A 14945-nucleotide genomic window follows, 5' to 3' on the forward strand; every position below is an offset into this window, starting at 1 on the left:
AGGTTTCTCCCGGTGCGGTATGAACCCCCTAGTTGGGTCAAATCGTCACGGACATGAGCGATACTTTAAAAGTGGTGGTTGGTGTGGTCCAATAACAGACAATCCTTTGTCACCACCTAATTTTCGTGATCCATTTCTTTCGGGGCGATCGCGGGCACATTCCCGACCCTACATCGCAATAAAATTGGCTACCTCATGGCTGACCTCTTTCTAAAGTAGCGGTTGCTTAACTTAATTTTTGTTTCCAAAGAGAATTGGTCTAATAGTGGGTGGGTGTAGAAGGAGTGGTCCTGTAGAATTGTATGTTTAAGTCCAGCGTCTTAGTTAGATCAGTAAAGGATAGATTTGGATCATCCAGGGTCTTTTTAGATGATCCGGTTAAAAAACAGCCATATTTCAAATTTTGTCTCGATGTGTGTGATCAAGTCAAAGAGTCCATCTTCTCAAGAACTTCCAGGCTGTCTTGGTGAAGCCAAATTATTACTGTAATGAGACGCTATCTGTGGTTTTAATTTTGAATCAGTTAAAAGAGTTGAACAGCGCTGGGTGTTGAGTTCATCAGAAGGGACCCAAGGCATCGAAAGAATGTAGATTCAGTAGGATCTGTAGACTGTTGAGTAGAATTATTGGTGTAAGTTGAATGGTTGAAGTTCCAGAAGAACTGAGCCAGCCAGGAACTTTGAATTGGAATTGAAATTGCGAATAGACCTTTCAGGGATATCTCAAGAGAGAGACAGAGACCTTTCTAACGAGTTGTTTTGGTATTGCATTGTATTATATTTAATTCTAAAAAATTCAATTCAAGATTACCCCCCGAATATTTCACCATTGAGCATTGAACTACTTTTCTGCGCGGATCACTTAAAACCCTGACATCGTGAACAGAATACGTTCAATGTGGACATTAATAGAACGAAGAACATTTGGCAAAGTTTTAGGGGGACGGGGGGAAGTGGTCATTGTTCTATCCATTCTATTGTTTCTCCCAATCACGACTTTGATTGATGTGACCATGCAAATAACGTCAGCGGGCAGAGATCGCTCTCCAAGATAGAGAATCAACTCTTCTTTCTCTTCTGACATCTCCAACATCATCCTCTTTGAAATCCTGTTTTAAATAAACAAACAAAAAAACCAAATGATATCAGTGACGGTGCTTCATCACGCTGGCCTATTACTGTCACTTTCTATCGCTCTAGAAACAAATGATTCTCTAGATTTTGTCACTGGGAAGATTCGTGAAGGAACGAAGAGTTAAAAAACAAATCTAATTGCTCGTTTTAATTAAGTCAAGGTGGCAATTATCAACCAAAACACAATTAACTAATGCTAAGCCTAACTACTGTACAGTTGCGTTTGACCAAATAGTTAACAAAAAGGGGTCAAGCCAACGGTCCCCTCGTTTAAACTGAATAATCCCAATTTAAATTCTTTCTAAAAGACCACAGAAATCTTAAGATAAGGATAAATTTCAAATAAAGGCAAATAAACCCAAAAAATATTCACTTCTAGATTTAATCACCAGATGGCACTGATGCCCACTATGGAACTTGAAGGTATCCACGATCTTAAAAAGTATGCAATTTCTCTTTTATATCATTTATTAAGACAGTAATTATACAATTATCGACTTAATTTTATAGCTGATGTCTTGTATGGGGTCAAGAAAGCATTGCACCATTTGATTTTTAATTCTAGCCATTTCCAGTGTCCTATATTCAAACGCGTACAATGGCGTCTCCATCTTAAAACAAAGATCGAAATCTGTCTTCAAGTATCGGGACTATTAGAACAAGGGGGTTTATGTCTTTTTTTTTTTCAACGTCACGATGCCGCTGGACGTTAACGTCGCTTAAAACCCGGCAGTCGGCGATAAATACGATACAAGCGGTAAACATTTCGCGTTTATTACCTACAGCGATGCACGCGGTCATTAGAATCCCCCATAAGAAGTCCATTAAAAGAGACGCTACTGGGTATTTGTTCTACCTTGGTCATTACCGGAATCAGGAAAAAACAAGGTGTTTGTGATAACGTCGGAAAATCTTCTCCCCCCCACTCCCCTTCGCACGTGCTCTTCGGAGAGCGTGCTGAGGAAGAAAACATAAAGCGAGACGAACGAGTTTTGTTTTTCTTTAAGTTAAGCAGCGTTTTAAGTGCACCTATGTATGTAAATGACCAATTGCGGGGCCCCCCTTAAAGTTTGAGAGTCCCGTGATGAGAGAATTTCAACTAGAAGCTGTCATCTCCAAATTCTGTTAGGGCATTTTGAAATATGTCGAGAAGACGTGTCAGATTTGGCCGTCTACCGGAATTTTATATAAGGTTTAATAAAGCAAACGTATAAATTATACCTATTGATTTATATAATTTTAAAAATAATATTTCAACACATTTCTTAAAAATAAATTCCACTTTTTTTTTTTATTTATTTAATTATTCCGCTATCAGTATATCGTATTCCGCGCAGGATTACAAGATGAGATCACCTGCCCCTCACGTGACCATTTTTTAAAATACTGTATTTTAATTTATTTTAAATTAAAATTCATAATTCTACACAGCTAAAAATAATATTTGAATGCAGAATATTCTACGAAAAATAAATAAATTGAAATATAATTATTCGTGTTTTTGCATTTTTAATTTAGGGCATGCGCTTTGTACTTCAACTACGGTTGCTAACAGCAACCAAGTTCACTGTTGCTAATAGCAACCAACTTTATTGTTGTTAATAGCAGCCACTTTCATTGTTGCTAATTACAACCAAGTTTATTGTTGCTAATGGTAAAAAAGCACACTGTTGCTAATAGCAACCAAGTTTACTCTCGTTAACAGCAGACAATTTCGTTGTTGCTATTAACAACCAAGCTTATTATTGCTAATGGTAACTCAGTTCACTTGATAATAGCAAAAAAAAATTTTGTTAAGAGCAACCAAATTCGCTGAAATTAAATTACAGGGAACTCTGGAGTTGTCGAAGTGGTTGCTAATAGCAACCAATTTCATTGTTACTAATAGCAACCAAGTTTACTGTTGTTAATTGGAGCAATTTCATTGTTGCTAATGGCAACCAAGTTCGTTATTGTTTACAGCGAGCAAGTTCATTTTTGTTAACAGCTACGAAGTTCACTACAATTAAATTACAGTGAACTTGGGAGTTGTCCATTTGGTTGCTATTAGCAACCAAGTTTACTACTGATAATAGCAGATAATTTTATTGTTGCTAAAAGCAACCAAGTTTATAAATAATTTTTATAAAAAGGATTTATAGCAAATAAAATCCTTTTTTTTTTGTTAACAGCAACCAAATTCACTGAAATTAAATTACAGTCGAACAGGTTGCGAATAGCAACCAATTCCATTGTTGATAATGGCAACCAAGTTTACTGTTGCTAATAGGAGCCAATTTCATTGTTGCTAATAGCATCCAAGTTTACTGCTGTTAATAGCAAGCAATCTCATTGTTGCTAACAGCAACCAAGTTTACTGTTGTTAAAAGCAGACAATTTCACTGTTGCTAGTGGCAATCAAGTTCGCTATTGTTAACAACGAACAAAATCTATTTTGTTAACAGCAACCAAGTTCATTCTAATATAATTACAGTGAACTGTGCCGTTGTCGAACTGGTCGCTATAGTAACCAATTTCATTATTGTTAATAGTAATCAAGTTTACTGTTGTTTATAGCAAGCGGGTTAATTGTTGTTAACAGCAACCAAGTTCCTTGTAATTAAATTACACTGAACTTCGGAATTGTTAATTGGCTGCTATAGCAACCAAGTTTATTGTTGTTAATAAAAGCCAATTTTATCGTTGCTGTCAGCAACCAGGTTCGCTGTTGTTAACAGCAACCAATTCCATTGTTGCTAATAGCAACCACGCTCGTTGCTAATAGCAACTAAATAAATTTTTCCCAAGCGGATATTACATTTCCTATCGCGTGACAACAATCAAGTCTGGCGACCAGATCGTATGGCAGCAGCAGCAGCAGAAGTCAGCAACAAAAGACAAACTTCCAACATTTGATACGTTTGGATGTGCTGGAGTGTGTGGGGGTCGTGAAATCCGTGAGCGTTTGGTACAATTTTCGTCCTTGTGTGTCGTCGCGGGGAAAACAGTATATCGCTTTCCCGCGGCGTCCGTCGTCCTCGCATAAATCGCAAACGATCGAGATAATTGCACTCGCTGCCAACAGACAATATTTTTATCAGTTCCGGAATCGCCTAGCGGTTGTAGTTCACGAGACGCGGCAAAGAACGTGTCGTCACGAGGACAGGGGAAACCGCTGTCCTACATAAGCGAAGGATAACACAATGATCCGCGCCGCTTTTTTCTTTTGTGCCCGCCAGCGGGTGCTGTCCAATGGGCAGACGATCTAATGAGCGAATCATACGGCACCGGAAAATACCACCTTGGCGAGCGGACCTCGAGACTATTGTAGAACATCCCTCGGGGGTCACCTAGTTCCGTACGCAAACCCCCTTTCTAGAAGAACTATATTCCTCCCCCCCCCCGGTTTCTTCTTCTTTTGCCGACGCCCACAACAGTAAGCGGTCGAGAGTTGCAATACCTGAAATGCGCGAGGTGGGATGACACTTGTGATGCACCGTGCCCTGCGCCCCCTAGCTGCAGATGAGTATATAAGCGCGTCGGATGTTTTCCAAAGCACACATCTTCACCAGCTCTCCAGCCAAGAGGATAAGCAAGCTGCAGCATCCCGAGAAGGATTCATAGATTCTAAATTATGTGGTGTAAGGTAAGCCAACTTTTTTAAAAAATTTATCTGGGGATAGTTACTCTTGCTGTCGACAGATGGCGCTTATTTTCAACTTCGAAAAAGTCGAGAAATTTGGCAAAAATGCTTATAATTTTAAAAGCTGATTTCATAATTATTGTTGCAGTTATTGTGAGGGATGAAAAATCAGATTCCGGACTCCTTTGCTAATTATGGCTGGAATTTGCGCAATAAAAGTGGCGCCAAGGAAACTCAGCCGATGAGGCGTAAACGTGTCGCGTAGTTTCTGTAAGTGTTGCGTGTGTTCCAAGGCTGGTTTGTCCGTTTTTGTGGACACGATAGAGTCGGAATTCCCCGCAGAAAAAATGCACCTCCGAAAGAGGACTACTAACTCAGTCCTGCTGGAAAGGGCCGCAGTAAAGGTTAATGTAAGGGATGGTTAGTTTTCAGAGCGCCCCTGTAAATGTAGGTTTCCCGCATGTCGCACAGCCGTGCCACATCAACGGAACAAATGTAGGACACCCAGCGTAAAGGGAGCGCTCGAATTCCTGACTGTGCGGTTACCATGGAAACGGATGTTGGAGATTTTAATAAAATATAACGAACAGATGTTTTAAAAATTGTATAATTGTTATCTCTCTCTCTCCTTTCATTCCTTTTTCTCTCATTCGCTCTCTCTTCGTTCCCTCCCGTTTCTATACTTTCTTTCTTCCTCTCCTTTCTCGCTCTTTTTTCTTTCTTTCCTTTCTCTCTCGCTCTGTCTATCCTTTTTCTCTGTTCTTCCCTATCTCTCTCGCTCTCTTCTTTCGCTCCTTCCTCTCTCATACTTTTTTCTACTTCTTTCTCTCTCTATTTTCGTTCTCTCCTCTTTCTGTACTTTCCTCCTCTACTTTCTCTCTCTTTTCTTTCTTTCCTTTCTCTCTCACTCTCTGCCTTTTCTCTGTCTTCTTTCTCGTTCGCTTTCTCTCTTCTTCTCTCCTGTTTCTGTACTTTCTCTCTCACATTCTTTCTCTCTCACTTTCTTTCTCTCTCTCTCTCACTACCTCCATTAACTCCCTCCATTTAAGGGAATCAGTTTGGTTTTCCTTCTTCCGTTTCCTCCTTCCCTCTATCCCTTTGTTCCCCTTTTCATCTGCGGTTTATTAAACCCAGATTCCTTATCAGAACTCGATCAGCCGATCACTCGTGCTCGTGTGCTTAACAAAGCCTCGTGCACGTGCATCTCTCTTTCTTTCTCCCCCCCCTCAATCAGGGAGACTGCTCCCCGACTTCCCGTGCGCTTGTATTCAGCTTCCGCATCACGATGTGTTCTCTTCCAGGTCGCCTCGTGTCTCTTCCTGCTCATCGGCTGCGTCTACTCGACGGGCTACCCGGGCGGTGGTGCAGGTGCAGGTGCTGGCTTCGGCGGCGGAATCAGTCCATACAGACCATCTTCCGGTGCTGGTTACGGCGCCGGTGGCGGCGGAGGAGGTTATCAACCCGCTGAAAACGTAAGTTGCAGAACTTGTCCAATAATGGGTTCGTAAGCGCCCCTTTCCTTCCTCTCCCCCCACTTGTACGCATAATCGCTTTTAAATCTTATCGGCATTGTCTCAGCGTCGCTTAGCTGTCCCTCCCCCGGCACCGCGTTCTAATTCGGTAGATTTACGAACGGCGGTAAGATTAGTCAATGTTACGAGGATATTTTCTCGATAGCCCGCTAGACATTGGATAGTGGCGATGCTCGCGTGGTTCGACAGCCGAACTCTAAAATGAGAAGCGCTTATTTTTAGATTGTTTTATAAAATGCGCATTGCCGCTTTCTTTTCAATCCCCACTGAGAGAACGCGACGGGAATTTTTGGTAAAAATATGTCGGGGTCGGAAAATACGGCCCTGTTAACTATCCTGTGAATATTGTTAACTGTTTTGAATATTGAAGAATGGTTCTCCTGTGGAGGATGGAAATCGTATTTAGCTAAAACGAGCGAGATTTAGTGAAAAATATGTAAATGAGTACTTTGGTAGATTTTTCTAACTGCAATTTAATTGTCTTAAAAATTTTAACTTTTTAAAATATTAATAATTTATTATTATCTTTATATTTACTCAGTAAGCATGAATATATAAATATCATTTTATTTACGCATTACTCCTTAGTATTTCTGTTTGATATATTTTTAGTTTTAAATAAAAATTAATAAAACATTTCTTTAGCAATTTTAAATAGATTAAGGAATATCTGGTAGAGGACGATCATTAAAATTTGGTGACCCATCAGTCGACGTGATATTCGTTAAAACTAATTAATTACAACTTAATTGTTTTTAATGTCATCCTCCATATTTTACAACTCTCTCAACGATGTCTCTTCGATAAGACAACCAAAACAACGTGCTACATGTGCCGCCATCTGTGGTCAAAAGAAAGAACTACTTTGAGAAAGAATTAATTTTTTTTCTTTTTTGCAGTTTGCGCCAAAACCTTACAACTTCGACTACGAAGCTCGGGATGAATTCGGCAACGTACATTACCGTCAGGAACAGGGCGACCAGAGCGGTCAGGTGCGAGGAAAGTACGGATACCAGGACGTCAACGGGGTGTACAGAATAGTCGAATACGTTGCAGACGCCGGGGGTTTCCGCGCCAATGTCCAAACCAACGAGCCGGGAGTCGGACACGAAAGCCCCGCTGATGTCGTTCTCGCCGCCAGCCCACCCCCAGCCGGACTCCAGGAAAGATACACCAGGGTAGGCGGCGGAGGAGGAGGAGGAGGTTACGGAGGCGCCGGAGCTGGTCACGGAGGAGCCGCAGGTGGAGGAGGAGCTCACGGAGGAGGTCTCGGCGGTGGAATCGGAGGTGGACTGGGAGGGGCCCACGGAGGAGGCGCCGGAAGGTTCAGCGGATTCGGAGGCGGAATCGGCAAGAAGTCCGGTTACTAAAGGTCGTTCTCATCAGTTCCTCCGCTTTGCTTGACGCTTGCACTAAGTCGAACGTGCTCAAAGGAGCCGTCAGGTCGTCGCCTGACACCTCCGGCCGCTGAGGAGCGCAGTAATCAACGAGCTTCATCGTACAGTCATTTCCGTGTGTTTCTCTCAGACCGGGCATTAACATACGTCTGCCGTCCACATTGCGTCTCCTGTCCTCCTTCATATTATATCACTCGCCTTTTAAGACGACCCCCTTTCATGCGGATGATTTTCTTTCACGATCATTTATGCGCAAAATGTACGTTTTTATGTATGTATGTATGTACAGTCACCGGTTGTGCCTTCCATATATAATTGTACACACTTATAATTTGTATTAAATAAATATTGCAGTAAGCCAATCTGTGGGTTTGGTGAATTTTATTTTTATTTATTTATTTGTTTATATACACATATTCAAAGTCCTCATTTCCAAAACCTGAAAAAAAAAAAAAAAAAAAAAAAACTATAATTATTTTGACGAAAGAAACAGAAAAATCATTGAAAAACACAATATTAAGCGTCTTATTTCTGGTTACCTAGCAACACACGCCATCTGCAACATCCAAAAAAAAAAAAAAATAGTGTCCTTAAACATATCTATTTCTGGTCACCTAGCAACCAACTCCATCGCTAAAGATGTCTATTTCTGGTTACGTAGCAACCAACTCCATCGCTAAAGATGTCTATTTCTGATAACTTAGCAACCACTCCATTGCTAAAGATGTCTATTTCTGGTTACCTAGCAACCAACTCCATTGCTAAAGATGTCTATTTCTCGTACCTTAGCAACCAACTTCATCGCTAAAGATGTCTATTTCTGGTCGCCTAGCAACCAACTCCATTGCTAAAGATGTCTATTTCTGGTAACTTAACAACAACTCCATCGCTAAATATGTCTATTTCTGGTTACCTAGTAACAATCGCCATAAAAAAAAAAATAAATAAATAAATTTTCTGTTTATACTCCGGCACGACAACCAAGTCAGTAGAGTTTTCAATAAATTGTCCGTACAGATATTTATCGTATTTAGTAGTAACGGGCTTGAACCCCGGTCCACTCAAGGAACGCGTGCTATGCACTCTCGCTCAAGCCATCTCCAAAGTCTAAAAAAAACACAATATCGCTAAAGATGTCCATTTTTGGTCACTTAGCAACGAATTCCATCGGTAAAGATGTCTATTTTGGTTACCTAGCAACCAACTGCATTCTCCAACATCCAAAAAAAGACAATATCTGTAAACATGTCCTTTCTGGTTACCTAGAAACCAGCGCCATGTCTGTTTCTGGTTACCTAGCAACCAATACCATTCTTTTGATGGTGTGGCTATAATCGAACAAACATCATTCATAAAAGCAACTTAAATTATTATTATTTATTTAAAATATGGTGAATTTATTGTAAAGATAAGGACTGGTGATCGTCCTCTTTTAGTAGCTAAATGGCTGCAGCAATTGCTGGACAGGCAGTGACGTCCTGTGTTAACATCCACCTTTTTCCAGTGGTTAATAGCATTTCCTCCAGCAACACGAAAGATTTCCAAAAGATAAACCTGCCAAAATAATACATTGTCTTGTGGCATTTGGAATCTTTTTAAATACGCCCGCGGTGTAACAAATTCAGAATTAAATAACTGGCGAGTGATAGCGGGGAAATGTAGGTTGAGGGGTTGCCTAAGGGGTGTTTAAGCCGTAGAATTACGATGGCCCGCAGGAAGAAATAGCAAAAAAAAAATGGGGTAGGTCATAAGTACTGATTGTTTCTACCGTTTAATCTAATGGCAAATAGGCTTAGCAAACAATCGTTTGGTTTTTGATATTCATATCAACAGACGGTCTAAATGAACAGAAATATTTCTTTCTCTCTTTTTTGAAGTTTTCCAGCATTATTTCAGCTAATTTAGCGAAATAAACTAACGCCAGTAGTCATGACCCATCGCCCCAAGTCACAGGCAACTAGAAGACAATCAGGGCGTCCAAAACAGATTCCTTTCACCCCTGGACAACTATGACATCACCAATAAAGAAGGCTAACGACTGCCGATAGTACCACATGGCGAAGTTCACGCGAAAACAGACAGACGGACACGTACGAAAACACGAATCGAAGCAGATTGTGGCCGGCCTTTTAAAATCGGCTGTGTTTCCACGGCAACGGCACAGTCCATCGATTAAGGGTAGAAAAAAAAAAAAGAAAAAAAAGACGTGTAGCCAGGTAAAAGGTATAATTAAAACGTCTTATTATGAAGACATTCTGAGTTGCCAAAGCATTCGGAACAAGATTGTTACTTGGCAATAATGCTTATTTTCCTCACCAGTTGGCAAATTTCCTTCGCTTGTGTGTCATTCCAAGAAGTGTCCTACTTTCTGCTTGTCTAAAAGTGTCGCTCCACTGAGCAGACACTTTCACTCAGCTTGCAAAAATTCTCTCACTCCTCTCAGCTGTTAGAACGCGCTTGTAGGAGTACACTTTGCCGGAAGAGACCGGCAAAGTGTCTTTCTTAAGATTATAAATTCCACATCTGTGTAAAATTTTTGTTCCTCCACCCCCTCCCCCCATTGCGAGCCAATTATGGAAAAGTAAATTGCAGGCCACAGAGAACAAAAAATAAATAAATAAACGCGGCTGTTGTTTATTTTTATTGTTTTCCGACTCTATGACTTTCAGAAAAATGGAACGACTTCTGAACTCTATTAAGACAGATTTACAGTCACGTGACAACCAATGTTTTTGATCTACTCGATTAATAAAATTATTATTTATACATAAATAGCATAAAAGCGGTCTTTTAATAATCGCCGGTTACTTGAGACCGTCTAACTCATCCATGAGGATTAAAGCCCATAAAAATCCCTTCTGTCGAGAGTGGACTCGAACCTGACCCAGGATATTATAAAAGCCCATCTGTGTGCTGCAATGGGTTACGTTAGCTGATTTTACTACCGATATTGTTCCTATTTAGCGCCACCTATCGTTTGAAAAATGTAATAATGTTGTTATAGGTCTCGAAATACAATAATCGCTTTCGAAGGATGATTGTGGTATTTGCTACAGATGACTTGCCATCTTACCGGCGGAGCTGATCTTAGGAAGAATCTCAAGGAAAACCAAAAGATAAAAACTAGTAATGTTGCTGGGGGACTCCAATCAGGAAGTCCGACCCCGGCTGGAAATTATGCCAACAGGAAACGTCTTTTGGATTCTCTTCGGTACAGTCAGAGTTCTTAAAGTCTTGTCTTTTGAATGTTAATTTGCACGTGCCTTTAGAAGAGGGATACCTTATCGTTTGGTACAATATACAACACCCGTACAAAATAATAGACGTACTACAAGGATGAATTGGATACGAACTTGGAAATATGAGTTGGGTGGTTGTAGAAGGAGATTAAATAGTGGTGTCGATATTACCGGAAATCATGTCGTCCTCTTATTGGAGGACGACAAACCATTCCTCATATTGGAGGGGGGGGTTGGGGGATTTAGTGGATATTCTGTTCTCCCACCCACCTCTCTACATGATTTGTACACGATCCGAAACAAATAAAGTAGCATTCCTCATTTATACACAAAATTTGAGTCCTTTCGGGACATCCAGAGGTACAGAATAAATTTCCGGCCCTGAAGACTAACAAACAAGCTATAATTCTCTTTTTTTTTTTTTTTTTCCACAAAAACAGGAAAAGAATCATTGACAGCATGAGATAAGATGCTATCAATGATTCTTCTCTTATTTCCTATAGACAGTTAACAGGTTGGTTCGTCGTGTACACGACAGACGGCATTAGGGTCGCTAATGGCCCGTAAAGTTATTACGGCCCATTACGGGAAACCAGAAACTTATAATTTGGGAGGAAGAGGTCGAAAGAGTCGCTTAATTCAAAATAAGGATAAAACGTCTTGAGTGTTGTCATTAGGGCCGGCGAAAATTATCTTCCTTCATAAGGTCCCTAATCTACATATTGCAACGGAGTTATCTTCGTATCCTGACGACACCCGAGAGCGCAAAATCGTAAATTAAGTGACCTCCTTACACATTCATGACCAAGTGACTGCGTTGCGAAGGGGGGGGGGGGGTTGTAATTCGCAGCTATCACCAGGAAATCAAAAGTTGCGAGTGCCCCGGGCTAATCAACTACCCGGATGTTTAGCTGAATATGTCGTACGCTTCTGTCACAACAGGTCTCCACCCAAGACCTCTCCCTTAAGCGAACGCTGATACAACCCCATTACCTGAGCGAACTATTTTTTTTATTTTTTTTAAAAGAAAGTCGCGAAGGTGTGGTTGGTGCCGTACCCCCCCTCAAGCAATACTGTCCCTACTTTTTTTCGGAATGCACTTTATCTATATTTCGTATCTCGGTGACCTGCACGGGCCAGGAAACTATTTGACCACCCCGTCGCCAGGGTATATAAACGAAAGTGAAGGGTCAAACAGCGAGCAGTTGGCAAGTAACCTTGCAAGGACTTAACAGCTTTTGGTTGCCATAGGAGACTATAATAACAATGTTGGCTAAGGTAAGTTACCATAGCAACTTTATTGAATTATTCGAAAATTAGGCTTAAGAATGAAATCGGCGCCTGCCCTTTCTTAATTACGCCTACACTAGGCGTCTGCTACAGCTCCTTAAGAAAATTCTTCTGCTCTTTAAGGGGTTGTTAACCTTTTTTCCTTAACCTGTCTGTAGTGCGCGGGGGACGCTTAGTTATAATGATGTATCGCCATTTAAGATGACCAAACGATAGCTGGTAAGAGCAGACGGAAGTTAAAACTAGAGCTCACTTCCTGTTGCGCAAAAAACTTACACTGTAATCTTCGAATGGAGAAAGTTTGTGTTACATTCTTGTTGTTCTGCTTCATTTCAGGTTCTGATTGTCACCGCCCTGGTCGCAGTGGCACTGTCCCAGTACCACGGAGGGGATTATTACGACGATCGTGTAAGTGTCCTTGTAAGATGTACCAGATGATAATGTACAGCGCCATTATTGAACACAACTGATAGCATTAGATGCACTCTATATGATATATAGTACGTGTAAAAAGTATTAGATACACTCTAGATAACAGATGCGGTGCAACCCCTTCACTACAATGTGCTCAAACATCCGTGTGCAAAATATTAGAGCCACCCTCTTTAGTATACAGTACGTAAGCAAAGTATTAGGCACATTTTGTGTTATATATACAGCGCGTGTTAAAAGTATTAGGTACACTATATTATCAGTAATATGTGAAATATTAAGATGACCAGATTAGGTACACTTTAAATTATTAATAGTGAGTGTTATACAAACGCTTCATTATTATGTACGCTACCTGTAAAAATTATTAGGTACACTTTGCGCTATCAACAAGGGAATTATATCAGATATGTATAGTAGATGACAAAATATGAGGCCCACTTTATTATACAGCGTACGTGCGCATAATATTATTATTGTGTATATTACGTATAAAAATATTAGGTACATTTTATACAATCAACAAGTGTAAGATGTTATGTACTTATTGGACGAGTGTATAGTAATTGACAAAATATGAGGTACACGATAATAACTACGCGAAAACTATTTTATGCTATCAAAAATGCATGTACATGACCTGTACAAAGTATTGGGTCCATTATTTATAATCAATAGCGAAAGTGAAAGATATTAGGCACACTTTATTATTATATATATTGCATGCCCAAAATATTAGGAACACTTTATAATTTTAGATCTGCGTTATATATTACAAAATGAGAAGTGTGTTCTATTTAATATTAATGCAGATCACAGTCATTAGAAATACATACACTATTAGCAAAATGTTAAGAAGCATTTTGGTACAAGGTCCACTGAATAACTCTTTTAACTTTTCCAGTACCACTATCCTCAGCCCTACGAGTTTGGCTATGACGTCAAAGACGACCATGATGGCAGCACCCACTTCCGCAGAGAACACAGCCCCGATGGCAAGAACGTCCAAGGCAGCTATGGCTACACCGATGGACACGGAATCCAGCGAGAGGTCCATTACGTAGCAGACGAACACGGATTCCGCGCTGACGTCAGGACCAACGAGCCTGGAACCGCCAACCAGAACCCCGCTGATGTCCACGTCCAGTCTGATGCTCACGGATATGGAGGCGGTTATGGTGGTGGTGGTCTTAGAGGTGGTTTAGGAGGACGAGGTTATGGACGTTACCATTAAGTGTCTATCACTGCTGGATACGTTGCCAAGTAAGTAACTACTGCGCAGTCGCAAATTGGGACTCGGTTACTTTTGAGGCAACTGGCAGGTGTCCACCAGAATCACTGTTTTTCGGATCTGTGTTGGTGCTTAGGAAGCTCAGGGACCAATGACGGGTAGCAGTGGAAAGCTGGGAATGTCAGGAGCAGGAAGTCACCAGGGGGTGTGACTGTTCAAAGCACAGATGGGGGATTCTCTTGTATTATTATTTATTTATTCTTTAGGCTTACGCTTGCTCTGCCTTCGTCATATTGTCTTGCCACAGCCCGTGCTAGTGTATCTGTACAATGTAACCCGCGTCTGTTTGTGTAAATAAAACGTTACAGTTTCATTTTTTGTGTCTGCTTCAGTTGTTTTCTCTCTATCAGAGAGATAGATTGTAAAAAAAAGACACCCATCGTATAAATAAACTGGATAAAAATCATAAAAAACAAAAAAGAACGATTGGTCCTTCAAATAGTAAACTTCGCAGCGCTCAGTAGATACGTTAACAGACGATAGGATGCAACAATTCAAATAAACGATCGTTTGTCTTGAAAATTTCAATTGTTGGCCAATAAAGGCGATGTGCACAAATTAAAAAATGTATAAAATATAATTGTATCCGTTGGGATGCAACAATTGAAATAAACAATCGTTTCTCTTGTGAATTTCAATTATTGGCCAGTAAAGGCGATGTGCACAAATTAAAAAATGTATAAAAAATAATTGTATCCGTTATAGATTGTGCACGAGATTTACAACTTATCATAAGCGTTATTTAAAGAATGTGTTCCAGCCTAATTGGAGTGTGGTGCAATACTGGAACACGGCTATAACTCAAGCATACCTGCGCTATTGACGTGTCTCCAAATACCTTCGTGGGGTTTATTTTTAACTCCTTTTAATTTCCATTGTGACAATCAACGTTTTCCGGTCTGGCAGCAGGCGAACTGGTTTCGAAACCAAATACCAATGTCAGCAGTTCTAAAGAGGAAGGAAATGTTTATTGAAAAGAGATAATCGGCGTTTATCGGGGGGTGGTTAA

The 14945-nt window shown here is 40.5% G+C and overlaps 2 protein-coding genes across 2 annotated transcripts; both read left to right on the plus strand.

Annotated features, from left to right (window-relative positions):
• The first annotated feature begins 4671 nt into the window (after nucleotides 1-4671).
• Nucleotides 4672-8004, plus strand: LOC150081357 (uncharacterized). Its single transcript, XM_090379700.1, has 3 exons — nucleotides 4672-4758; nucleotides 6057-6227; nucleotides 7187-8004. Exons 1-3 carry the CDS (start codon nucleotides 4747-4749, stop codon nucleotides 7655-7657), a joined length of 654 nt encoding a protein of 217 aa, XP_090235826.1. The 5' UTR covers nucleotides 4672-4746; the 3' UTR covers nucleotides 7658-8004.
• A 4185-nt stretch (nucleotides 8005-12189) lies between these two features.
• Nucleotides 12190-13879, plus strand: LOC150081358 (cuticle protein 10.9-like). The gene is made up of 3 exons (XM_090380181.1): nucleotides 12190-12201; nucleotides 12550-12621; nucleotides 13550-13879. The coding sequence occupies exons 1-3, from the start codon at nucleotides 12190-12192 to the stop codon at nucleotides 13877-13879; spliced, it is 414 nt and encodes a 137-aa protein (XP_090236307.1).
• Nucleotides 13880-14945: the final 1066 nt, after the last annotated feature.

Source organism: Mastigoproctus giganteus, chromosome 8 (genome assembly GCF_048544385.1).
Source record: "Mastigoproctus giganteus isolate SK-2022 chromosome 8, ASM4854438v1, whole genome shotgun sequence".
NCBI lineage: Eukaryota > Metazoa > Arthropoda > Arachnida > Uropygi > Thelyphonidae > Mastigoproctus > Mastigoproctus giganteus.